The sequence below is a fragment of the Rhinolophus ferrumequinum genome, chromosome 8 (genome assembly GCF_004115265.2).
Source record: "Rhinolophus ferrumequinum isolate MPI-CBG mRhiFer1 chromosome 8, mRhiFer1_v1.p, whole genome shotgun sequence".
NCBI lineage: Eukaryota > Metazoa > Chordata > Mammalia > Chiroptera > Rhinolophidae > Rhinolophus > Rhinolophus ferrumequinum.
In genome coordinates, this window is record NC_046291.1 from 30776080 (window position 1) to 30802738 (window position 26659).

Consider the following 26659-nt stretch of genomic DNA (forward strand, 5'->3'; position numbering starts at 1 on the left):
AAAGGGAAGACTGCTAACATCCATATGAATGTAAGGTTGCCTTACAAAGCATTGCCTTGTACTTTCAATCCCTTTGAATAGCTTTAATCTACATTTGGCAGGATGTTGGATAGATACTAAGTATAAAAGCATGAACTTGATAAAATGAAGGGAAAGAGCTTCTACTATAGAAAATGAGCTTCTATTACAGAAAATGATTTACACATGTGTATTTCTAAGTTAACTAGGAACTTTCTAATTATGGCAAATACTGTCATTTTCCCATGTGCCAAAACTCTCCCTTGAAAACTGTCAACAAGTTGCTGATTCTTGAGGAGATGAGTGATTCTTTGTTGAGGGCTGCAGTTAGTATGCAGGATTTCAAGCATGTAGTACAGCCAAAAAAGGAAACTTCATGAATAGCTAACAGAAACAAAAATTGGTTTCCAGCTGTTTTCAGAACTTCATATTCAGGAAATTTGGTTGGTGGTGTAGCCTCAGAGGGGCCATTTTCACTTGTAGCCCTGTCAGCCTCTTGGGAGACACATGGTTTACATTCTCACAGAAAAGCTAATTTTTCTTTGTTCACATGTGATGTCTCTGACAGCCCATACACATTTCATATTTGCTAGGTAGATGGTTTCTGATGTAGGCGGTGGCTAAAACAAATGGAATTTTACAGTAACAGTCAGTATTCTGCCCTACTTGTTTATGTAATAACTTTCCATTTTACAAGGTTGCTTCTCATACTTTTTATTTCCTTCTTTTATCCTAAAGCCCTCATTACCTTAGGAAAATTTTGCTCAGCTACAGGAGTGAATTCGGGGCCTGAAGCTTAGAAGAGAAACTTGTTTTAAACAGAGAGCACATTATGGAAAGAAAAAGGTAGTATATTTGCTAATGTTGGAAAAAGGCAAATATTTTTTCCTTCTGCCAAGATTTAAATTTTTGGACATTCTCTTTCAATAGCGCTCTTTCAGGAACTCATCCCCTAATTTCTCGGTTTGGAAGATGTGGCAACTCAGCTTCTATGTAGATGACACAAATAGCCCAAGGACATCAGAAATTGCACATTTAGACTCTGGCTGTGGGTCAGTCTGGATTTGGTAACCTACGCTGAACCAACCCAATACCCAGGGTAGCTGGAGGAAGTAGGCAGTGTGTCCTCATTCATTCACTTAGTCTCTGTTCCCTTTCTCCACATCCCTTGTACTCTCCTGTCATGTGGGGTCTCTGGTCCCGCTCTCCGCAAAAGAACGTGGGATATGGTGAGGCCAAAAAGGAACAACCACGGAGCCATAGATAGGGGAGTCATAACACTATAGTCTCGCTGGCGGCTGGGTTGGAGACACAGGAAGCAGGAACCATACAATGCGCAATCTGCCGCCCGCTTCTCTGCCAACCAAACCCACTTGCTAACTGCAATCTGCGCTTGCTAGCTTAGCCACAGCAGTTATATTAGTGGCCAAAGGCTAACTGGTTACAGCTGATGGTCACCTACTACCCGAGCCAATACCTTTCCACGTGAGGCGGAGAGCTTGGAAATGGCTCTCTGGGACTCTGTCCCCACCCGTACAGTGTCTTGCCTCACAATCTACGTGACAAGCTGCTTCTGCGAGGGTCCCTGTGTGAGGAACCCAGCTCACAAGAAAAAGCCCCACTCCCATTCAAGCAATGTCCCGGGGGGTGTCCCTCGATGTCCTCCTATTTCCTGGGCACAGCCAGACTTCCTTGGCACAGCCAGGGTTCTCAGGGCACCGAGCTGGAACAACAGTAGCGCACAGCCAAGGAGCTTACATATTCTTGATGGCGGCCAGTGGAGACACAGAAAGCAAACATCCACTGTACCCCAATAAAGGGTCTTCCTGCACTACAGTCTCACTGGAAGCCGGGTGAGACACAGGAAGCAAACATCCGCCTGCATCCTAAGAAGGTGTCTTCTTGCACTAGTCTCGGTTGCGATGGGACTAGACAACAGGAAGTAAACATTCGCCAGTTCCACCACATAGTGGTACGTTCCCAAGCAAACGTCAAGCGGTCCATCAAATCAGGGATGGAAGGCAATTCTCCATAGGCCACAGTCCTTCGCCAGGGATGTGCATTGGCCTCATCTTCCACCAAGGACTCAGCAAGCATTTCCCCCTGGGACCATAAGTCCCACATCTGGGCTGCCCTAGCAAGCACTTCCAAGCCCACACGGCTGCAACGACCTTCACTTTCTCCCGCCCATGCTGGTTGAGAACCGTCCACATCTTCCCACCCTTCCACGGGGATCCAGCTCCTGAGAACAGTGGCCACCAGGCAACACACACAGTGTGGGGGCCACACGTCCTCCCGCCCAGTCAGATGTCATTCTTACCTGGCCGGAGTCCTGCTCCCCGCGCAAGGTATCTCAGTGGGTGGTGGACCCGGTGTAAGACGTCCACAACTCTAGGAGCCCCCAACAGCAGCAGCCCAGCAAAAGGAAGGTGACGCCCGCCACAGCCAACAGGGTGGCATGCCATCAGGAGGCTCGAGAGGCCCACCAGTTCTCCGAGGGGTCACGTTTCTCCCAGACAGATCGCGTTTCCTGTTCCCAGTGCTGCTCCTTACGGGCTTCCCGAGACTGAGTGTTCATACGCACAAACTGCTCCATTACCCCTTTGGGGATTCTGGCCGGCGCCCTACCCTGCTCGCTGCACCACGTGTCATGTAGGGTGTCATGCGGGGTCTCAGCTCCTGCTCCCCACATAAGAACGCAGGATATGGTGAAGCCAAAAAGGAACACCCACGGAGCCATAGATAGGGGCGTTATATCACTATAGTCTCACTGGCGGCTGGAGACACAAGGAAGCAGGAGCCACATGATCCGCAATCTGCTGCCAGCTTCTCTGCCAGCCGACCAACCCCACTTGCTAACTGCAATCCGCACTTGCTAGCTTAGCCACGGCAGTTATATTAGTGGCCAATGGCTAACTGGTTACAGCTGACGGCCATCTACTACCTGAGCCAGCACCTTTCCACGTGAGGCCGAGAGCCTGGAAACTGCTCTCTGGGACTCTGTCCCCACACTTCCAGATCAGGGTTTTCAACAGTGACACTACTGACATTTTGGACTGCATAATTCTTTATGGTGGGTCACTATACTATGCACAGTAGGATGTTGAGCAGTGTCCTTATCCAGGACCCCTTGCCCCAGTTGTGACAATCAGAATGTCTCCAGACTTTTCCAGATGTCACCTGGGGGTGAGGAGTGGGCACAAAATCGATTACCCCCCCGTTGAGAACCATTGTCTTTGTTGAGTGATTTAACCTGAGCAAAATAACTGCCTCTCCTAATTGGGGGCTGTGGATAAATGAGAACATTGGAGCTGTCAATCACAGGCAGCAGTGAAGCTGTGGGAATTGAGGGGGAGGACAATAGGCAAGGAAGGATGTCTCAGGCCTGCCAGTTAAAGAACCTCTCCTATTAGCTCCCGCTTACATTTCTGGTTTCGGTATGGGATTAGAAAAAACTTTTGTTTGCTGTTCTGACCAAGCATCTACCTAATAAAAACTGAGGTGTGCTCATCTAAATCCTTCATATATTAACTTATTTAATACCCCAACTCTATTATGTAGGTGTATTATCATTATCTTCACTGACAGGTGGGAAAACTGAAGCAGAGAGGCACCTGGTACGCTGCTTAGCAGCTGGTACGCGGCCACGGCAGGATTCCCCTGCATGCATCTTCCTCGAGTCCGGGCCGCTCAGCAGCAGCTTAGGCCTCTTCACACAGGAGCACACTCCATTCCCGGGCAGGAGCTAGATAGCACTGAGAGGCTTCTGTATGCTGCGTAGCTGCGATTTGTGTATCAACTACTCTTACGGTGCTCTTAGCGGTATGCCAGTCATCAACTCTTTGCCTCTTGGTTCCAAATCCACTCTTCCCTGGGCAGAATGGTGGAGGCAGGGGAGGGGCTCTTCCAAACTTGTTCCTTCCTTGGGCACTCTGCCTCAGTTCTAGGTACAGCCTCAACTGTGCCTGTATCCACCATTCCTGTATTCTTTAGTAGCTAATTCCATTACTAATTATTACTTCCTATGTAAATATAAGTATATAAACTTCTTATGTAAATGTATGTATATAAACTATATCTGTACATATATAAAAAATTATATGTACATGTATGAAGCTTCCCCATATAAATTGATATAAAACTTCCCATTCAAATTACTCTGTGGTTGGTTACTGACTCCTGATTGGAACCTGACTCATATAAAGCATCAGACATTATTCCAAGTTCTTTGCAAATACTAACTTATTCAATCCTTATAACAACCCCTTGAGGGAGATATGGTTACTGGCCCCGTGTACCCATGGAGAAACCGAGGTAATGAAGTGTTTAGAAACACGCCCAAGTTCAGACAGCCTGGTGGAGGTGGTGGGGCCTGAATGTGAAGCCGGGCTGTCTGCCAACAAGGTTGGTGCGGTAGCTGCTCTGCTCCCTTCCCATCTTCTCTGGATTATTTTGCACAAGCCATTTAGACTACAGAGTTTTCTAGGGGTCCTGGAGTTGGTCACTATTTCACATCTGCTCTCTTGTCCTTGTATTTACTGGTATCTACTGTGTGTCAGGCATTGTCATAGGGGTGATGACATTATTGGCAAGCTTGCTATGTAAGTAATTTACAGAAAGTTTGTGTTCTCTCAAAAGCGAGGAATAAGTAAATATAATTCAAACTTAAGTATCTGAAGTTAAAAACAGGATAGCTTTCTGTGTTAGACAAGAAGACATTTTACGTTTATCTTCTGTAGGAATTCTTTGGTTGTTGCAGTCATGCTTCTGAAATATACTCCCCCTCCTCCCGCCAGAAATCTACATATTTTCTCAGGCAAATAAACACATTTACTTTAGAATTTATTAATATTTATTCTCTAAAAACGGTGTGCGTCAATTTCTCCTGTGAAACTTGAACTTAGTGGTAGCACCAAAAAACGTTCCTCTGAGCTGCGGGAAGAAGCAGTGTTCGCAAACAAGGGGGCTTTTGAAAATCAATCACCAGAAATGATTTGTAAGCACCTTGTGTGATGAGAGCCGTACTGCGGTTCTCAGATAGCAGGACAAGATCCAGACCAGAGCGCCTTAGCCTGAGGGGCTGCTGGAATGAGACTAAACACTGCTTTCGGCTGATCTGCCTCCGAGGACTGGGGACCTGGTTCTCAGAAACTAATAATAGATAAAAAAACTTCCTTAGGATTTAAAAAGCTGGTTGGAAAGAGAAAAAGGGTGAAAAAAACTTCCTTGTCATAGCTTGCAATGAATAGTGTGAAATTGTACTTCAAATTCTGAGTTAACAAAAGAATCCCGGGGATTTAGCAACTCTTTATATTTTTTTCTCACCAAATTAGAGTAGTTAAGATGAATCAGTATTTTCAGGAAAATTCTGGAGCAATGTATTAGCTAATTAAATTATTATTATTATTATTATTGTCATTACTCTTTGCTGTTTTATAGTTTGCTTAGGAAATTTGGGAGCAAGTGACTGGCTCTTTCTTTTTTGCTTCGTTTTTTGGTACCTGGGAGCAATCTGGAATCCTAGCCCACCTATGCCTGAGTTTTAGCTATGGCCTCTAAAGCAAGTGGGGTAAAAATGGTACCATTACTTATTTCATGGATGCTGTCTCTAGAATGTCTGCTGAGAAATTAAAATCTTACCATCTCTAGACAGAAGAAGGCACTCTAAAGAGGTAGTCTAGGATCCAGTACAATGGAAAGGCTGGGAGGGACGGTGGGAAGGAGGAAGCTCTTAGTCAAAGATGGTGTTGAATGCAAGCCTCTTCCTGTCTAGTTGTTCTCTCAATTCCTCCTTCTTCCTATTTGCCCTAGGAAAAGACCTGTCCGGACCCTGGATTCCCTTTTGTCATGGGTAAATTAAGATTGAGGCTCTGACCTAAGCTTCCAGAGTCAGAATTCCCAAATCTCTTTCTTTGGCAAAAATCTGTAGGTCACTTTTGACCTGGCAACTTTTGCCATTAACCTCATTAGAGGTGGGTTCCCAAAGAATGTTTAATTAGAATCTTTTTTTCTGATGCCGGCAGAATTGAACGGCTCAAGAACTGACCTTTAAATTGGATATGGTGTGTTTCTGGGTTCTTTCCCCAAATTCTTGTACAGTCTTTTTTGGGGCTGAAATTTGTACTGATTTGTGTTTAACTTTCTGGGATTTGCTGCATTCAGCTCTCCCCAGTCCCCCAGGAGAGGTTCAACAAGGTAGAGCTGGAGTATGTAGACATTATCAAATGAAATGTAAATGTGGAATGTAATTGGGAACCCAATAGGTTTGAATTTCACAAATGGTCCTGGTGGGATAACGTCGGTTGAGTTTTGAAGTTATTTCATCTTCATGGGTATTAAAATGCTTTAACCTCTACTAGAGAAATGTTTGAGAGAGAAGACTCTGTTCTTCTGGCTGTTGTCCCAGAGGGCTCCTAGTCAGTCGGTTAAAGAGGAGTTTAAAACATTTTAAAAGAATGGCTGGATTCGACCCAGATCTCTAGGATTACAGCAATGGTTCCATTAGAACAGGGAATAGTATTTAGTAATATAGTATTAGGTTGGTGTAAAAGTAATTGCGGTTTTTGCAATTATTTTTAACTTTTTAAACTGCAATTACTTTTGCACCAACCTAATATTTTAGTGGCCTTACACTAAAATATTGAAATTACTGTTCCAAAATGCAAATTAGTAAATGCTCACATGTCTAGGGGCTACAAAGAAAGGCAAAATCCAGGAAAAGAGATAATCAACATTTGTTAGCATTTTTGTTTCTTTTCAGTGAACTGGGAGCCTTTGCTGTCAGTGTTTAGGAATGCGTTTGAGCTTTCTTAACCCCAAGAGCAACTTGAACGAGTGAGTCAGGATTGAGAGTGGCTGGGTCCAACCCTGACAAACACACGTGCACTCCTGACCTGGCAACCATTGTTTCCCTGTAGCAAGAATTATTTGACTCATCTTTAAAGCTGTCACATATAAACACATTTTTCAGTGGTGAGCCAAATCTTGCTACACAAAATTTGTACAAAGTACTTCTGTCTTGTAAAATATAAATTCAGGGCCTCAGATGGAGTAAACGGGCAATGGCAGTCCTGAACATTTATCTTTCATATTTGAACGAACTCTTCCTTCCTTCCTGGAATGTGACTTAACATTTAAAATTCCTATTAAATCTCTGGGTACACCCAGAGACCTCAGACAGCCCTCTCCAGAGAAAGCAAACATCCTCCTGCACTTGGCAGAAGTGACGGATGCTTGCGTGGCGAGGAGGCTCAGCTGTTCAGGGCTGTGCTGTGGAAGAAGACCGCTGCGCACCTTGTTTGCCAGACAAAATGTTGAGCTGAAAATAATAAGTATTTGCACTTGAAAGAGACCAACCAATCTGTAGGACACGTGGAAGTCTGATGGGAAGCAGTGTCCAAATTGAGCTGCCCTGCATTCAAAGATAGGGACTTGGGGCTACTTGGGGCTTGGGCTCCCCAGTATCCATTCTTCCTTTACGAGGTAGCACTAGCTCTTCTGCACACAGCCCCACGTAGGGATGAAACGGAATCTCAGGAGCGGGGCGGTCATTTTCTACTCATTCTAAATCCAATGCCAGCGTAACTCCTAACTCCTAAGAGGATAGGAACGCTAAGATAATCAAGAGAAAGCCCTTTGGATCAAATTGGACCCAAGACATACTTTTGATACTGGACTTTTCGGTCACCGAGCCAGTGCATGTTTGTTGTTGAAGCTAGGTGGAACTGAGGTTTATGTTACTTGCAACCAAGGTTTCAAACTGCCACACAATACCTCCATCTGCATGAGTGTAAGGTACTGGCAGGCGTTACCGTGAGGCATTGTGTTCTGAAAGGATACGTCTCCCAAGAGAAACAGTATTGTACAGAGCTCTGGGCCACAACCTCTAGTCTCTCAAGTTTTCTTGAAAGTGCTACATGGTACATTTCATAATAAATTGAGGCAACAATAAAAGAAACTAGCCAGGGTGTCAAATGCAGCATATTTTAATTTGTTTCAAATAAAGCAATATATGTATATATATATATATATTTCAGAAAAACACCAGATGTTAAATTCTACAAAAGCGCATGTGTCTTCAGCAGATCATGTTTGTCTGATCAATAAGAATTTTCTTTTCAACATTAACTCTCTAAAGACGATCAATGGACTGACGTCACTGCTACAACACAGGTTGCTACTGAGCCTCTGATCTTTAGCCACATGTTGATTTTCCTAACAAATGAGTAAATACTGCCTGGCTAAACTGCTGCAATGTCTTGATGAGAAAAATGCATCAACAGATCAAGCAAAGCCATGAAAGTTATGAAGCAAGCTAGAGCTGATTATTAGAATTAGTAAAAATGATTAAGAGAGGATGACACAACCATACAGGGTTTGTCTATTCTGATTGACTCTCTTTTGGCAGCGAATTGGGTCAGCACCTCGGGCAGGGAACCAAAACTGAGTGAAAACTGCGTTTTTTTCTCTCTAGCTCAGGCCACCAACGTCACAGCTGGGACTGAGAGAACCGTGGCATCTGTGGAAACTTCTATTCTCGTGGGACAGAGATTGCACTGTGAAACCCTAGCGACATTCCCCCGGAAAGGCCGGGCCTCTGAGTTGTCTGCAGCGTGCTGCCTTCGTCGGGGCTTTTCTGAATGGGCCGGGGTGTCGGGGGTCTTTGTCCCCAAAGAGGCCTCTTGGTTTTTGGCGCCGCCTTTGTTTTTGGGACGGAAGCCGTTGTGTGGCTGTCTTCTGTGTTCATGGCGGTTGTTGCCTTTCACCATTGGATCAGCTTCATTACCACTGCCCTGTGGCTTGGCAGGCCCATTTAGCCGGTTGTGATACTGTGGATTAAATCTTCGTCTTTGGCTAGAAGACCCATTCTACCAAAGAAAGAAAAGATAGGTATTAGATGCCAATAAACCACAGGATGACATCAGTAGACCTCAGGGAAACCGAACCTCTAAGCCACAGGTAAGCTTTCTTACACCTCAGAAGAATATGGCAACCTGAAAATATGGTCAAGCTGATAAAAATCCTCAAGCTTACTAGAAGAGTGGACTATCTTGTAAATGGATCTCCAAGACAATTACTGATGTTGAAAGAGAGGTCACAGAACTATAAGACAGACAATTCAAGAACCAGGCCTAATAAAGCCCAGCAAGTACGCTTCAAATATAACAAAATGAAATGTAACACAGAAGCAGGGCAATGATGATTCTCTACCATGAACATTTGGGGGACATTCTGTACAGACTATACACGGGAATTCTCATTACATTTATGAAGAAAAATATAAAATTCTATTTATAATTTTTCTTCTCCAAGGCAGTTTTTCTATTATATTTCAAAACAAATATCGGCGTTCAGAAATATTATCTTGGGTAAATGCAGGGATGAGTGTATCTGATCTCGGCGGGATGTGGAGGTAATATATTCACAGAAGTTTTGCAGTTCTCAGCCCATGTTTTGCAGTTCTCAGTTAACAAATTTGGAAGCATCATACCGAAAAATTGGCCACCTTCAACAAACTGGCAACCAAGAACACAAAGGGACGAGCAGAGAGGAAACAATGGGTTATCCTCTCTGTATCCATATAGGGGAAAGGTTTTTGAACTCTTTGAAGTAAATCATTGCCACCACTTATTGAGTGCTTACAGAGTGCCAGTACCATCTCATTTGTCATCACAATCATTCTTTTTTTTTAAATTTTTTATTGGGGAACAGTGTGTTTCTCCAGGGCCCATCAGCTACAAGTCGTTGTCCTTCAATCTAGTTGTGCAGGGCACAGCTCAGGTCCAAGTCCAGTCGCCATTTTCAATCTTTAATTGCAGGGGGCGCAGCCCACCATCCCATGGGGGAATTGAACCAGCAACCTTGCTGAGAGCTCACACTCTAACCAACTGAGCCATTCGGCCACCCCTCTGGAAGCTCAGCGGCAGCTCATTGTCTTCAATCTCGTTGTGGAGGGTGTAGCTTACTGGCCAATGTGGGAATCGAACCGGCTACCCTGTTGTTCAGAGCTCGCGCTCTAACCAACTGAGCCATCTGGCTGCCCCCACATTCATTCTTAAAGTAGTTGCTATTATTTGTTTTATTTTATAGATGAGGAAAATAAATTTAAGGGACTTGCCTAACGTGTACAGTTAGTAAATGGCGGAGCCCTTCCCATGTCTGTCACATATTGTCTCCTGACAAGATTCACAGACAGGTTGTTGCACGAACACAGACCTTTATTGAAAACTAAACTTCTGTCATTGAGATGTATAATTTTATGAGTTACAAACATATAAAGTTCTTAATTTGGGTACTGTGACTGGATGGTACAGGTTTAGGGCAGACCCATCGCTAATACTCCAGGGCTCAGGGCGAGAGTACAAAGGCGGGCCCACATGCCAACTGTCCTGAATACTGTGTCTTCCTACCTCTGACTGTCACACATTGTGAGGGGGGCCTTGAACACGTGAATGTGGACACTTCAGCCCGCACAGTCAGCTTTGCCCCAGCCCCACAAATAATCACCCTTTGGACCTCGGGCTGTGTAAACTTGTAATGTGCTCCAACCTCAAGATGATGTATACAGGGAAGTGGTCCAAATAGACCTCGAGAGCAGGCTCCGGAATTCCAGAATTCCAGGATCTAGAGTGCTTGGAGCGTCCCAGAAGGGAGAGTACAGATTCTAGGTAGTCACATGTCCTTGGTCTCGCTTTGTAGGGGGGGCCCATGGCCGGGGAAGGGCCCGGAGGAGTTACTGTGAAGCACCGGGCCCAGCACATGGCCGTCTGGCCTGGGTCTGCAGTGTCCTAGCTTAGATTTATATAAGTGTATTTCAACTTAAACAGGAGAGCACCTGAAACACTTTGCTGAAAATAATAAAACAGTGAGCTGGAAAAGTAACTGTAACTAGCATTTAATCTGGCTTAGGCTTTTTATTTTTTTAAACTTTAAAAAAAATTTTTTCAATGACAGTTGACATACAAAATATTATTAGTTTCAAAATATTCTTAGTTTCATAGTGGTTAGACATTTATATAGCTTTATTACGAAGTGATCACCGCAATAAATCTAGTACCCATCTGACACCATACATAGTTATTACAATATTATTGACTATACTCCCCATGCTCTACTTAACATCCCTGTGACTATTGTTATAACTGGTCTCCTTTGTTTTTTAAAAAATGTGAAAGGGAAACTCAGAATAAGTTTTCGACTTACTTTTAGTACGGGGTTTAATAATGAGCAAAGAACAAGAGCCTGGGTGGGACCCCAGGAACCTCCGCATCTAGCAGTTGCTGTTTTATTCCTTTGCAAACGAGTAGTTTCTCCCAGGTACCCAGCACCAGGGTCTGCAGGGCCCCTGCAGGCAGCGCAAAGAGACCCCTGCGGGCAGCGCAAGGAGCCACCCCAGAAATACTTACCTGCTTGTTGGGCGGCATGGCCTGGTGAGAGCTGTCCACGGTGCTGGGATGGTTGCTCGCCATTTTGGGGTTTGCTGCTTTACCCTCAGAAGGCTTGTTGTGGTTGGATGATTTTCTGGTAAAGTTACTCTGTTTTCCAGAGGTTGCTGCATGGGTGTTCAGCAGCGGCAGCAGGTTGCTGCAGGGAGTTCTTGAGGAATAGTTGTTCTTTGGATGTGTAACTGTAACAAGAAAGCACCAGGCGTCAAGGGCTGTATGACTAACATGGATGCCTCCATTAGGAGATGGAGAAACTGGCAGGAGCATCATAAAAAACATTTTTTTTTGTTTGGAAAATGTCATTTGAAAAGGCACCTTGGTGATTGGAAACCACCAAATTTCCTCTGTGAGAATCACTGACCTGTGATTACAGCATAATCATCCAAGTTGGGAGACGTTTATAGGAACTAAGACACGTCTGAGTAACTCTAATATTATTCCTTAGGTGAAGAATGACCAAGTGAAGAGGGATAATAAATCTTGAAGGGCCCCCTTGGCCCTGTCCACAAATCTACTCTGCTGTCCTTGTCGGACCCTTAGACCACCGGTACTGCAGACATACATCATGCAGAAAGGGCAGGAGCAACGTGCACACTCGGCCCATCTGAACCATGATGTTCTGAGAGCGTGGAACGGGGGTGATGTTGGGTGGCAGGGGATTTTGTCACCCTGAGTCGTGCATACCCCTGACCATAGGGCTAGCCCTGGCAGCACCAAAGATGCCCTAACCACATCTTTCATATTCCATTCGAGCTACATCATCTGGCCTTTTATCAAACCCATGTTATAGCTCCAATGCAAATATGCACCAATTCCAATGCTAGTGTCAATGCAGGGTAATCAATCCCCACGGGGCTCATGCAGGTCTGTTCAACACTTATTATCACAATTCCTGCTGGTCTTGAAAGGGGTGGTTACTGATGATATGATTTCTATATGATTTTGCTGAATTGGGGCCTGAGGGCATCCATTCAAGGATAAAGTCATGACTCCCTCTCAGAGGTCACCAGAATTTGACTGCCAGGCTGGACAGCAAGACCTTTGAGTCTTAAAATTGTCACCAATTTTTAAAAGCAATTTTCCCTGCAACTTGTAGTTGGATCAGACTTAATCCTAGAATTCTTCCAGAGGATTAGGAGTGACTCGTGGGGGATCAGAACACATTAGAAGTGGAAAGGACAGGGATGTATCTCTGGTCCTTTCATTTTATTGGTAAGGTGTGATGGCACATTGGGGGCTGTGCAAACACCCCAGGGGATTTCAGTGGCTCTTGTATTCACTAGATCCAGTAGCATGGGGGCCATTACTTCCTACAGCGCAGAGACTGCTACTGCTGGTTCAGCAGCTGCGAGCTCTCAGTGCGCTCTTAACTAAGCTGAGAAGGAAAGGGCCTTTGGAAGACTATTGTCTCCAACAAGGGAGGCTGCTTTTCATGTGGACACTTGGAATTTGGTAAGGGACGCTTCCTTCCACTAGATGTCACTGGAAGCGCTCTAGAGGAAAGCAGGTGAAGCTGCACATTGCCACCCCTCAGATCGGTGACAGTCACTTGGCATCCATCTGGCTCCCGCTTAATTTTAGGCTGAAGTGGAAAGTAGGATGGACAGTTAAATTTCCAACTGTGAACCAGACTGATGGCTTTTTTGGAGAGGGGGCAAAAGCTGGGGGAGGAGAATAGCAAATGGATAGATTCTTTCATAAGGGAGGGTGCACATAGAAAAACAAAGAAAATAATTGAAAAGAAATGCAGTTAGAAAATCAGATAATCGCCGACGATATGCGAACAAGGATGCTCATGGCAGTGTTATTTTAATGGTGAAAACTGGAAGTGACCTAAATGTCCATAATCAGAGGACCACTGACACAAATTTTATTTAAATAAATTATGGATTAAGTATATTGACATGGAAAAAGGTCAACCATGGATTGTGAAATGAAAACAAATAATATTACCATATATGTATATAGTTAGTGAAGCATGGCAAATTATCATATGTAGTAAAATTATATAGGCAATACATAATTTATACAGTAGGTTATATGTGCATAAAAAGTGTGAAGGATACACAAAAGTAATGTCTGGTTCTGTTTAATACAGTTCTGCAACTTTTGGATCAAGGTTGTATTTCTAATACTCAGGAACAAAAAACAAACTTTGAAAAAAGAAAGTGTAGCCAAATCTCAGTTGTTCAGCTGACTCTGACACTGTGGCTACATTCTGTGTCCCTCACTAGTCCTTCTTTCCTTCTTGTGGCCGCCCTGAAAGCCACTTGAGTGCTCATTCCCACCCCCTCTGGTGGGTGGGCTGGAGTAGGGGAAAACTGTATCAGGCCAATTTGGTTGCACATTAGTTGCTCTAATTAAGGCTGAATAGCAAACAAGACTAAAGCTAATGGCTGAAGTGAAGTCTTTCATTATCTGCAGACTTCACTCAGCACAGAACCTGGGGAGAGGCTCTGGGCACTGCTGAGTAGCACACACAACGACAGCTGGGCCCTTCACGACAGTCGCCGATTGTTCCCAGACTTAGGGAGACTCACTCTCAGTGTAACAGGTCTCTGTAGAACCAGGCTATTTGAAAGGAGAGGGGCAGTTTATCTGGCAGTGCTTAAGGAAAGTTTGCAGAAGGTATAAACTAGTTGACCTGTTCGGTTCTGCTAAGTATTAAATCCTGGGGATTTACTGATGGGCAGTGGCATTTGAAGACTCTAAGTTCAAATCTTGACATTTCTAGTGACTTGTGTCATGACCTTAGATCATTAAATCTCTTTAGACCTCACTTTAGCCTCCCTGGGGGGACCGCGCACCTGACGTTTCCGGTATTAACTCCAAACAGTGCCAGGTTTCCTCACACAGAATTCTTTAGCAAGTATGCAAAACTTACTTTCTCCGCAGAGCATGATTTGGGCCTTGAGCTGTTCAATGTCACAGGAGAATCGGGCAGCTTTCCCGAGCTCTTCATCATATTTACGCTCGCTGACAAAGTGCTGGAAGAAAGAGAAATAAACCAGGAGTTCACCAATGACAGAAACGACCGAGGCACACTGCAGATGCGTTCGCTCTGCTCCTCTGCTACCACTGGGGGTGTTACCCCTGCCAGCTCTGCCACCAGGAGAAGGCACTGACTCAGGCTGGGTTTTCATCTGCTGGGAGCATGATCACCTTCTTGTTCTGGGAATATGTGCGGGTCCTGTCTTTCCCCTGCCTGGGCTTAGACAAAACTGTGATACAGGCAAAATGGACTCATCCATTTAACCTTTCAGCGCTCCTTGCCCTCCTTCCAGCATTTTACGTCCTGTTGCACTCGGGCAGTCTTCCTAATTTGGCCAATGGTGTGCTCAGGTATTACCCCCCAAGAGAAGCATGTCATCTTTCCCTAGAAATCCATCTCTATTTTAATAGGGAATCAGGACGTCCAAACAGCTTTTAGTAACTAGAAACATTATCTTGAATGGTAGAATTCCAAGTGCTGTTAAAGGAAGTGGGAAAGAGATTCTTTCTCATTTCAAATTAGGATCTATGTGTAGATGGCAGAGTGAGAGATACAGAAATAACTATGAGTCAGCCCCTCCTTGAGTTCACGAAGAGAGTTTACCACATGGCAGGGGAAGGAGATCCCACTAAGTACAATATAGGGTCGAATGTGGTAGGTGCTTTAGAAATAATCAAAGAGGAAGAAATTACCCTGTTGAGGGGAATGAGGAGTTATGTAAGAGGAAGCATTTGACCTGGAACATTAAGAAAATTATTGAACCCTTACCAGACATGGGCCAAATTCTTAACAGATTATCTCATTTTCATCTGATCGTAGTATAATGAAGTCAGTACACACTATTATTATCTCTATTTTACCGAGGGGGAATTGAGGTTCTAAGAATACGGAATTTATTCAAGGTTGCAGGAACTAGACTGTTTCACCCCAAAGCCTGTGCTATTAAGCATTTTATGTTGAGTGGGGTTTTGATTGGCAGAAATGAAACTCGAAAGACGATTAGGTTTCAACAGATCAGGAAACTGGCGACTGTATATTCCTCACTTGACGTTCTAATAAGGGGGCGGGGGGAGATAGACGTTGGGATATATGTACTGGAGTCCAGTCGTGGATTTCATTCTAAGGGGAAGACCAGATCTGCTCTGAGGTATGACTCTTAGGGTGGATGACCGGGCTGGAGGGGGACGTTGGAGGCAGGAGGACTAATTAGGAGGCCATGGCAACTGAGTGAGTGGGAGGCAACAAAAAGCAGAGGAGACATTGAGAAAGAAAAGACCTCTAGAGCTTCTCAGGACCCTGGGGGGGTGGGGGTGGGAGGGGTCCTTATTCCCATGGGGCTCCTTTTCATGCCTAATCAAAACGGAGGGGACTTAAAAGTTATTGCCACTTTCTACCATACTCAACCAGTTTTATGCTCAGATGAGCAAACAATCCTACTTATAAAGTCTGCAGCAACTGTATCTTCAAAGTACTCTAGTTCCCAAGAAGTGGGTCAGAAGCTGGGGGGGGGGAGAGAGAGAGAGAGAGAGAGAGAGAGAATACTGTGGAAAAAGAGAAAAAGGGGAAACTTATAAACTGCAAATTCCTATTTTGTTGTACATACTTGTTTTTTTGCCTTTCTGGTAACCATTTTTCTCTTTCTGGTAACTGTACCCCAACGCAATTTCAAAGATTCACAGTCTTGGTGGGTCTGTCAATCAAGACCAATCTCTGCTAAACGGTGGATATGACCCAAGCGGAGATGAATCAGAATCTCTCTCTTTGGGATTTAATCAAGTGGGATGGCACAAGGCTGATGGCGATCACGCGTTCTGCTGGTGCCCTGAAGAGGGTCTGGTAATTATTGTGCCTATATTACCCAGCAACTGCCCAGGTTTCTGTCTAATGGTAGCCTGGAGTCTTCAGATCATACTCTGTCTTGGTGAGCTACACTCATACTCTTTCAAATTTTACTTGTTCTTGAGGTGAATCAGGGTCAGTTTCTGTTGCTTGCAACTGAAGAAATCTAACAAATACATACTTGTGGGTGGGATTCTGAATAAAAGGGTAACTAAGCTAGAGAAGGACGTAGGAATGAAGTCTTTAGATATTACGCATTCTTTAGAATCCTTACTGTTACACCAAGTTCTTGTGTGTATGTTCACGTGTGTTTATTACATACACGTAAAGTATATATGGTGAAAATAATATCCCCCATCCCAGCTATAATTCATGGTTGAATACATTTTATATAGGTCAGTCTCCACTAAGAAAATAGCTTGTACTTCTCCTCTGTATTCATATATCCCTTCAAACCACAGTATACTTAAATACAGTGATTAGATGGTTCTTCACCCTTCTGTTCTCTAGCCAGCCTCGTGAAAGAGAGCTGGGTGTATGATGTTAGATCCTTAGAGTAGCACACAATGGGTGCAAAACCAACATAATCGGGATCTCTGGCTCAGAGTTCAGACTGCGATATTTTACAACTGACCTTAATTTCTGCCCTGAGTTCGGCCAGTTGCATCTCTGCCATCTGACTGGCTAGATCAGTAAGTCTCTTTAGTTCTTCTGCTTTCTTCTGACGAGCAGTCAGGATTTCCACTGCCAAATAAGAAGGAATAATACATTAGGGCCAGAGCTTTAAACATATTAAATGACCTAATTTCTTGGAATCAGTTCTCCCTCCACAGACTGATTGCTTTATTCGACCATGACTGTTTTCTGAGTTGGTCACTGGGGTGGGTTTGCTATTGGTGATCATTACCAACCACCCATGTCCTTACCCACCAATCCCCAAAGCAAACATGATCCTCTGACTCACTGTACGCCCACAACCTTCTTCCTTTGCCTCATTGGCATCTGATCTCGTTTACTTAATTGGGACTTTTAAATTTCTGCATTACTCAGAACAGCTATCTTTGAAAAAGATACTTATTAAAATCCTATCTGGATATTGCAAAGATAGGACATTAAGCAAAATTCATTCTCCTATGTGCTGTACTGTTAAATTCTTTTTTTTTTTTTTTGTACTATTAAATTCTAACAGCGTCAAGCCTTATGAACTTTAACACATACTCATTTAGGGCAACTAGCGGTGTTATTGGAACAGGACATAAAGGTTTTACTTTATTAGTTGTTTTGTGAGCTAAAAAAAATTTCCTCTTCAATACTGTGCAGATATGTTTCCATTTCGCAACCAGACAGAAGTTCCAGAGCAGAGTGTCCAGGGTCCTGTCTTTGTTATAAGTGGCCCCAATGGAAAAATTTCAAGGGCGAGTCAAAGGCCCTTTGAACTGGATTCATGTGCATTCTTTAGCATCTGCACATGAAGAGAGGACACCAGGGAGTTCTCTGGCACCACTTTTCACACGTCTGTCAGATGACCTAAAGGATCAAGTAGATGTAGTAGCTCACAATGAGTGTGTGTGTGTGTGTGTGTGTGTGTGTGTGTTTTCCCAAAGATCATGGAGCTCAAAAAGCAATGAATACAAACCCATCACGTGAGATTTAAATATGAAGTCTGATCTTCCAGTAGATAGAGTTGTAGCTCTCTAATTCAAGCCACATATGAAATGTTTTCATTTCTTTTGTACAAGTATTTTGAGTTAAAATAAGAGAGAAGTCCTTCTAAGTAAGATGATATGCACATTGGATTCACATTTTATTCTTGGCTGAACAAAGGTCAGCTGCTTCATTGGAACTGACTCACAGCCTCCATGCAGAGCCCAACAATGTGACTTCCCAGTGTAAGCGTTCTTAATTTATTAATGTCAAAAACAGTGATCTTAAAAACCCAAAAGAAGTTCAGAAGCAATCAAGAGTTAAGAGTTCCTGAAAACCATAAACCATTCTTCAGACAGTCTGAGAAGCATTATCTTTTTATGCTGATATCAATGTTGAGATGTCAATAAAATAAGCAATCTATAACCCATAAAGCCTAATCGCCTACCAAACTACTCTAATAATGCTTTGACTGTTTACCAGGACTCCCCCTGCCTCCCACTTATAACACCACGTAGCTGGGCAGAGGCTGATCTGTGCCTGGCGATCTTTCAGACTATAGAAGAGCTAGTGAAAAACTTCTGATGATGGAAGTGAAAGGAATTTTCATCTGAACATAGACAATGTATTACTGAATGATGTCCAAGGTTACTCAGGCAGACTAGAGGTCACACAAAGGTGGCCCACTATTACTTTTGGCTACAGAGTACATATGTTTTGTTTGGTCCACACTTTGCAAGTTAATTTTTCAAATTAATGGCCCACATTTGAAAATTAGGAGATTCCATTTGAAAGCTGAATTTCTGGCTTCTCTTAAAATACTGGAATTGCTGGCCACGGTTGGCCAGCATTCCCATGTGGCAACAACTGGCCAGAGCCGAGGACTCGCTGCCCTTTTTAGATGGAGCATGATGGCCAGTGTGCCTCGGTCCCTCCCTGCCCTGCTTGGCTGATTAATGTTACCTGCTTGGCCTCTGTAGGCATCTTCAGTCACAGCAGAGACTGCACATGTAGTTACTGTGTCTACAACACCGATATCCTGGTCCACAGTGGGTACCCAATATGTTTGCTGAATGAAGGATTGAATGACTGCATCAATTCTGTACTTAAAAGGAATATGCAGAGAAGGACAGAGTTCCTTTTCAACAGGGCCCACTTACGAATATCTAGGACTCATACCTTTGATTGATTATTTATTTCTTGGCCAACCTATGGAAGGGTCTCATGTCTGGAGCAAGGGAAAACAATTCTTGAGTAAGAAGATGAAACAAAGTACTTTCTTCTTGCAAAGATTAAAACGAAAAAATTCTGAAGGCACAGACTTGACGAACAGCTAATAAGTAAAGGGGCAAGCAGATCCTGAGTGACTATACAGTTAAACAGATCTAACTTTTCTTAATGGGTCATTTACCGGACTGATAACAATTAGGGGCAATTGTTCTTTTTGATTAAGTAAAACTTGGGCATTCACATCAAACAACAGATTTTGTAGAAACAGATATAAGAGAGCCCTAAAATAGGAATGCAGGTGCAAGATCACCAATAAATCCTGAGTTTACACTCATGCAAATGTGCATGGAAATGAATACTTTGCATCAGCAAGTGATGGGATGAGTTTTACATCATTAACATTTCAAAGCCTTTCATTATGAAAAAGCCCTAAAACTTGAGATGTAAAGCCAATATTCTTTGGGGGGAGCCAACATTTCCACCTCAAAAATATCAATCACAGAAATTAAAAGCAAAACCAAAATGAGATCAGATCCTAAGATTCACTGATCCTAAAATTTAAAATAGCATAGTAAGTATGTTTTGAAAACATTACCCTTTCGTAAATCTGTAGAGGGAGACAGTTCCATACAGCTTTAGATTTTCACGGCACTCAGGACTTCATTACTATTATTTAGGTGCTTTTATAAACAGTATCTGTATGCTGATATCTATTTTCTCAATAGGATTTATAAATTCTTTCAAGTTTTTGGAACCTATTGGAAGCTTGCTCTTACTGCTTGAACCATGGAATATTTTAGGGCTTCTCAAATAACACTCTTTAGCAGAGAATATACTTGAGGGGGGAGGCAAGAGTTGGGGCAGAAGTAGCTTAAGTACAAAGATTCTTTGCAATCCTTTTTTTCCTTAAAAATTCTTGTGAACATTGCATTTTATTTCATAATATTTCTGCATTCCTGTTAATATAAAGTAATGTTTTCTTCCCAAATCTCTTGTAAACTTGACGCTCCAAGATCATACCTATGTTGGCCTTGAATTCCCTGGGCATGCAGACCAAGTTTGCACTACAACAAGTAGTTTCTTAATCTGTAAAATGTAATAATCATACACATCTTGTAGGGTTATTGTGAAACTAAATGAAATAACCTATGTAAAATGTTTAGTATAGTACAGTCAAAAATACTAACTACAAATATTATTAATAAAGTGAGATATATTCATCTAGAATATACTTCCTCTTTTTGTAATTACATTAGTGTTCACTGTTACTGGATCCCACAGCCTATAGACAATGAATTAATTACAATAGTTTGTTTTGTTTAACAAATGTTATGAAGTACCTACAGTCTTCTCAGTATTGTGTTAGGTGCTGTGAGGGATATAGGAGCTTATGTCATAATTGAGAAAATATCGTTTATACCATCTACAGGAAATGGAAAATACTTGTGAGACCCTAGATACGCAAGCTCAAGATGGTGGTTGCAAAGACAGTTGTGTTTTGTGGGGAGAAATTTAATGGTTCCTTCTATCAGTGACCTCCATTTTCTGATTGTCACATGAGGGGGCTGGACTAACCTCTTTATTAAAAACAGCTTTTCCCTTTTTATACAGATACGGTATCATGCACTGTGCTAAGTGCCTGCCATGTATTTTCTCATTTTATCTTTATAATAACTACTTGAGATAGACACTATTCTTATTCCCCCTTTTCCGATATGCAACCATAGGAGATATGCAACCATAGGAGATATGACTGAGGAGATAACAAAATAGTTCAAGGTCACACAGCCAGTAAATGGGTAGAAGTTGGATTTGAACTCAGTTCTGCTTGCCTCCAGTGTATATGAATTGGCTTCTCCAGGGCTCTGGGCAGGTCTAAAACTAGGAGCTGCAGCACCAGTTACTGAAGGTAGGCGAACCCTGTCCATCAGTCTAGCCGTTTCAGCTACCCTGAAAGCTCCAAACGCAGGGCCCACGTTTGCGGTTTATCCCAGTCACTAACAGTGCTTAGCCCATAAAGAAGCGTGCACTAAATGTTTATTTGATGGAATGAGTTGTAAAAACCAGGATGCTCTCCAGAGATGCTTTAAATTCCACAGGTCCTGGCACCCAATATTGTCCCAAGAAAAAAGAATGAGCACATTGAAATCTGAGGTCTTTTGTTAACCTCTTAAAAAGTGATGTGCTAGTAACTTTCTGTTTTGGTATTAGAGAAACATTTGTGCCTGTGTTGGCTCTTAGTGTTTTTAACCAATGAAACATGAAACTGAAGAGGAAAAAAATAAGCTTTACCTGAGAAACAGGAAAAATCCCGTCATGTGGAAATCTACTTTCACTGAAGAACTAATAAATTTCATAAGAAGAAAACAATCTCACAATCAAAGGGATTGTGTAACTCCCTGAATATTCCACAGCTTAACCCTGGATCACATTTAGTTTTATTGAATAAAAGCTGCTCTATTTTAGATTCTAAAATTTTATTTAGAATTATTTAGAAAAATTGTATAATGAAAATAAGGAGCGGTATTTTCCATAAAGGGACATTGAATTGTGGCCAAGGACCAGGTGAGGAAAACATAAAAAAAGTGAAGAATCTGGTCTGATCCTTCATTCTGGTACAAAGAAAGGCATTGCAGTCAAAGGTAAAGGAATTTAGTTGAAACTTGGTTGGTAGTGCAGACTGCCATGTATCCAATTTCGGCAAGGATGAAGAATTTAAATGGCCAGGAGATAAGAACTGTAAAACTAAATCCCAGTTGAAACATATGGTCTGAGGGTTCCCGTGAACACAGCAGACTGAATTCAAAAAGAGAAGGCCCAGCATGTTCCTTTGTAGCACGGTGTTGAACCTGATTGAGTAATCTTGTCTCGGTTGAAATTTCCAACCCATGAATCTCAGACTATTTGAGATGGTAAATCTGCCCTACTAGCTGTTGAGTAACTTCACAAGAGTGGAAAGGTTTAGAAATAAATTTAAAGACAATAAAATAAATCAAACCCAGAGTACTAATATTTTGTGTTAAAATTAGGACAAGTTTTGCAATCATCGAGATAGTCTGAGTATTCATTATTGAAATAGAGTATTTGGTACATTAGGAAATCTCACTTGTGATTTCAATTTAACACATGTAATTGATTTTCTTTTGAGGTGTTAAGTGGGCAGGTGTCAGCAAATTTGACTAAGTTTGTAAACAGAAGTGGAGTGTTTTAAGAAAACTTCATTAAGTACCTCTCTAGGTTTGAATTATTAATCATAGAAGAGTTACTTAAAAACTTGGAATACTTTGCCCATTAAGTTTGTTAGTTTGCCTGGTCAGGCATCTGAAGATGTCGAAAAAAATCAGATGTGTTAAATTCATAAATGTTATTCAAGATGTTAAGAGGACTTTAAGTAAGTTTCAAATGGAACTTTTTTTTTTAGGGATATTTAATTTGTTGAACTTGAATTAGTTGAACCTAAAAAGACCAAGTGTAAAGGATTGTATAAGTAGTATAGCAAGATTTGGAAGTTGTGAAGTCTTAAAAGTTATGTTTTAAAATTTAATACTAAATTCAATGTTATTTTATTTTATTATTTATACTTTTTTTTACTAAATTTATTCGGGGAACATTGGTTAATAACATAATATAAATTTCAGGTGTACAACTTTGTAATATAAGACATCTGTATACTCAATGGTGTGCTCGCTACCTGAAGTCTAGTTTCCTTCTGTTACCATATATTTGATCCCGTCTTTGTCCTCTCCCCGCCCCTCTTCCCCTGTGGTAACCACCATTCTGTTTCCTCTATCTATGAAATTCAATGTCATTTTAAACCCAAGTCACGTAAGTAGCCCTTTGTATATATGCACAGACGTTTGGACTTTAAAATAACTCAGTGATACCTATTATTTGCTGCTCGCCTATTGTGCCCTGTGCTCAGTAGGTGCTACTACTACTCTCTTTTTGCAACATGAGGTTATTGAGGTTTCCCGAGACTGAGTGACTTGCCTAAGGCTACAGAGCTCATGAGCCACCAGGATTTCAGTGTGAATTTTGGGACCCGCCCAGAATTCACATCACTGTCCGTCTGACCTACAGATTGCTTCTGACTGGGAGGCTCTAAATCAAACAACGAGGTGTCTACTTACTGGCTTCTTCTTTAACTTTATCCATTTCTGCCATTAATGAAACTTCTTTGTCAATGATGCTAGGGGGGAAAAACAAAGTCAAAGAATGCTTAATCAAAGACAAACTTTCAATGAAGTCATGAAGTAAAATAAAGATTATTTTCATTAAACAAAATACACAATCACCATAAATATTTCTATGTTACAATGCCAGCAGCACACTCTGCTTTTCCAAAAATGAGGCAACGTGGAAGGGATGCTCCTAAGTATTACATAGTGACATCTGCTGATTAAATCATTGTCAGCAAATCTATAAAAAAAAAATGCCTTTTCAGACTTTCAGAATTGCACTGCTTTGAATTTAAATTGGGGAGTATTTTTGCCAAACGAATTCCAAAGTTCCAAAACAACGTAGAAGTATTTGAAAAGCTGGTACTCAGGTTATAAGGCTTGTACTTCTCAAAAGTCTCTATACTTCCCTCACTCAGATTCTGGCCAGGAGTGAGGCAGGTGGGCCCAGTTCTGCTGCAGATGGTCCTGACCAACTTTGTCATCCGCATGCTCTCTAATATGAGTCTATGCCTTCTCACTCTTCCAAACAAGCATTTCAAGCATCTTTAAATGAACTTTTTCCCATTATATTTATTTTTGGTTAGTCTTCTGAAAAAGTATTACTTGCATAAAATGAGTAATTATCTGTCCAAAAGTTTATTTCTCTCCCATCCTGACTCCAAGTTTCCCTCCCAGAAGCAACACACCATCAGAAGCTCCTATATCCTTTCACAGATTTTTATATCTATATAAGCATAGATGTCAGATGTTTTTAAATTTTTGTTTTAACCATAAATATTTCAATATATATCTAAAAGATGAGGACGTTGGGGGACTATAACTGTAATATTACTTTAATACCTAAAACCTTAACAATAATTTAATGTTATCAGTTATTTACTCAATATAATTGATAACATTAAATTACTCAATATAACTGATAACATTAAAGTCCCATACCCTTTTAAAAACAGTTTGTTTGAACCAGGATGTAAATAAGGCCTGCTTACTACTACTGGTTGATTTTTTTCTTAAATCTGTTTTGAGCTAGAGATAGATTCCTTCTTAACTCTCTTTAACTTTCTTAACAAAATTCAAAAACCAGGTTTGAATTTTGCTGACTGCATTTCCATGGTATTATATAACCCATTCTTTTATATTTCCTGTAAGTTTGTTATGAGATACAGAAATTTGATTGGATTTCAATTTGTTTTTTATTTCAGGAGGAATACTTATATATTTCCATTAGCAGACACATAATGACACAACACCTTATAAATATGCCTCCTGAAATCAAATCTGAATGTATTCAAATTTCTACACCTCCCAACAAATTTATAGAAAATATAAAGGACATCTCGGTTTTTGATATTAGCGCCACTAAAGATCATCGCCTGGGTCAACAGGGTTTGAAATATGGGGACATTCAAATGCTACCACTCCTTCATTTATTTACTGGACAGCTTCCATAAAGAGAAACTATCCCTTCTAAACTACTTGAGTTATCATGAAATATGTTTTGTATAAGTAAGGCAGGATAAATGCTTGGTTCTTCCCTTTTATTTATCAGTTTTTGAGATGATAGTTGGTTCCTTAGGATCCTCTGAAAGTAACCGAGATTTTTTTGTTTGTTTGTATAATTATGAGCTCATATTTTTTTTTTGCTTATATGTAATGCACTAAACACACTGCAGTTATATCCTTATTACCACTCAGATTGTTCCATCAGATCTGCTATTTTTTTTCTCCATCAGACGTACTTTTAAAATCTAAAGTGTGCTGACAATGTATTTCTTCTTAAGCGGAACTATTTTGTAATATTTGTCAAGGTAAGAAGTGGTTCCTGGGCTATGTCTATAGGAGTTTTGGGGCTCCCAAACCAGATGATGTAACCTAAACACGTGAAGTGACTGTGTGCTGAGGAACTCAGCTGTTTCCAACAAGGAAATCCTAACGGAAAGAACTGATGTGTAAGTCAAATTCTCCAGAACTGGGCTCTAAGCCAAATCCATCCAGCTTAGACATCAGTTATTCCCAAGAGACAGATGGCTTAAGATCACTGGATATGATCGCTTTGGTGTAACCAGCATGTCAGGTTACCTGTACCTTATTTATTGACATTATACAGGTATGATGTCAATGAGTTTTAATACAGGAAATACATGATACAGAAAGGTGTATGGTGAGAAGGAAGTCTTTATCCCATCTCTGTCCCAACTTATTCAGTTCCCCTCCCTGGAATTCTACGTTGTTAGAAGCTTCTTGCATTTCTTTCCGGAGACCATGTATTCATAAACCAGCATATATTTGCTAATTATATGAAATGCTGGGTGGGAACAATAGGTTTGTGTTCCTGTGATTATGAGGTATATTTAGCGTCTCTGTCAAGTTCAGAAATGTAGCCACAATAGAGGCCAAGTAATTTTTTCATTTTGTTTTTAGCAACCCCCTGAGAGAGGGCAGTTCCACGTTAGTTTAGGAAAACAAGGTTAATGGATAAGCTGCTAAAGACATTAGGTGAGAACCTAGAGATCTGGAGGCCAGAGCCCAAATCACAATGTGGTTAAGCTACTCTGCCTGAGAAACACATTTTTATCCTCTATAGACAGGGAGGCGAGAAGAGAGAGAGAAGAGTCAGCAAGAAGGCTGGGAGCTGTGTTGGGTGAAGAGCCTGAAAGAAATCACTGGAGTGGGGCGGAGGCGGGCAAAAGCGCTTCCAGGAGCCAGGAGGTCTCCTATGTGAATGTAAGGTGTACCCTGCTTGGTGTGCATGGTCTGAACGTGTGCAGGTGCACACACACACACACACACACTCTGAGGAAGTGGCTGGGTTTTCTGTCTGTGGAAATGCAAGGCTGTACAGATGGGAAGAGGCAACAGCCTGAAGGCAGAGTGAACTGAGAATGTTAAGTCCTACCCCACCCCCAGCACTGGCACAAATCTGAGAGGGCTTTCAACTGCCACAGGACATGGGACAGGAGTCGAGGACAACTGCTTTACTTAAGGGGTTGGGAGACTCCAGCTGACTTATGTCACGTGTGACATGTCATGTGACACTTGCAGGTGACACTTGTGCTCCATCCTCTTCCCCAATGGTGTGAAACAGGGTTGGACAGGTTTGGAATGGCGGTATAGGAGGATGCCGCAGAGAGAACTAGAAATAGGGGGAAGCTGACAAACATTCATCCATCGGACAAATATTTGCTGAGTGCTTGCCATCTGCCAGGCAAGGGTGGTGGGGCTGGGAGCACAGCTGTGGATTAAAAAAAAAAAAAATCCTATCATCTTTGTGGAGCCTACACGTTCTTTTAGGGAATGTTGAGAGGAAAACG

General features: G+C 41.9%; 1 protein-coding gene across 6 annotated transcripts in view; it reads right to left on the reverse strand.

The window, feature by feature from the left end:
* Positions 1-7985: 7985 nt before the first annotated feature.
* Positions 7986-26659, reverse strand: part of SPATS2L (spermatogenesis associated serine rich 2 like) — a 160868-nt gene continuing 142194 nt past the window's right edge. For all 6 annotated transcript variants that reach the window (XM_033112558.1, XM_033112560.1, XM_033112557.1 and 3 more), the window contains 5 exons: positions 23298-23356; positions 16928-17037; positions 14347-14449; positions 11424-11644; positions 7986-8885 (listed from right to left, as the gene is read on the reverse strand). In XM_033112558.1, coding sequence (XP_032968449.1) covers positions 8493-8885; positions 11424-11644; positions 14347-14449; positions 16928-17037; positions 23298-23356 — 886 coding nt within the window. In that variant the 3' untranslated portion in view covers positions 7986-8492. The remainder of the gene's footprint in view (positions 8886-11423; positions 11645-14346; positions 14450-16927; positions 17038-23297; positions 23357-26659) is intronic.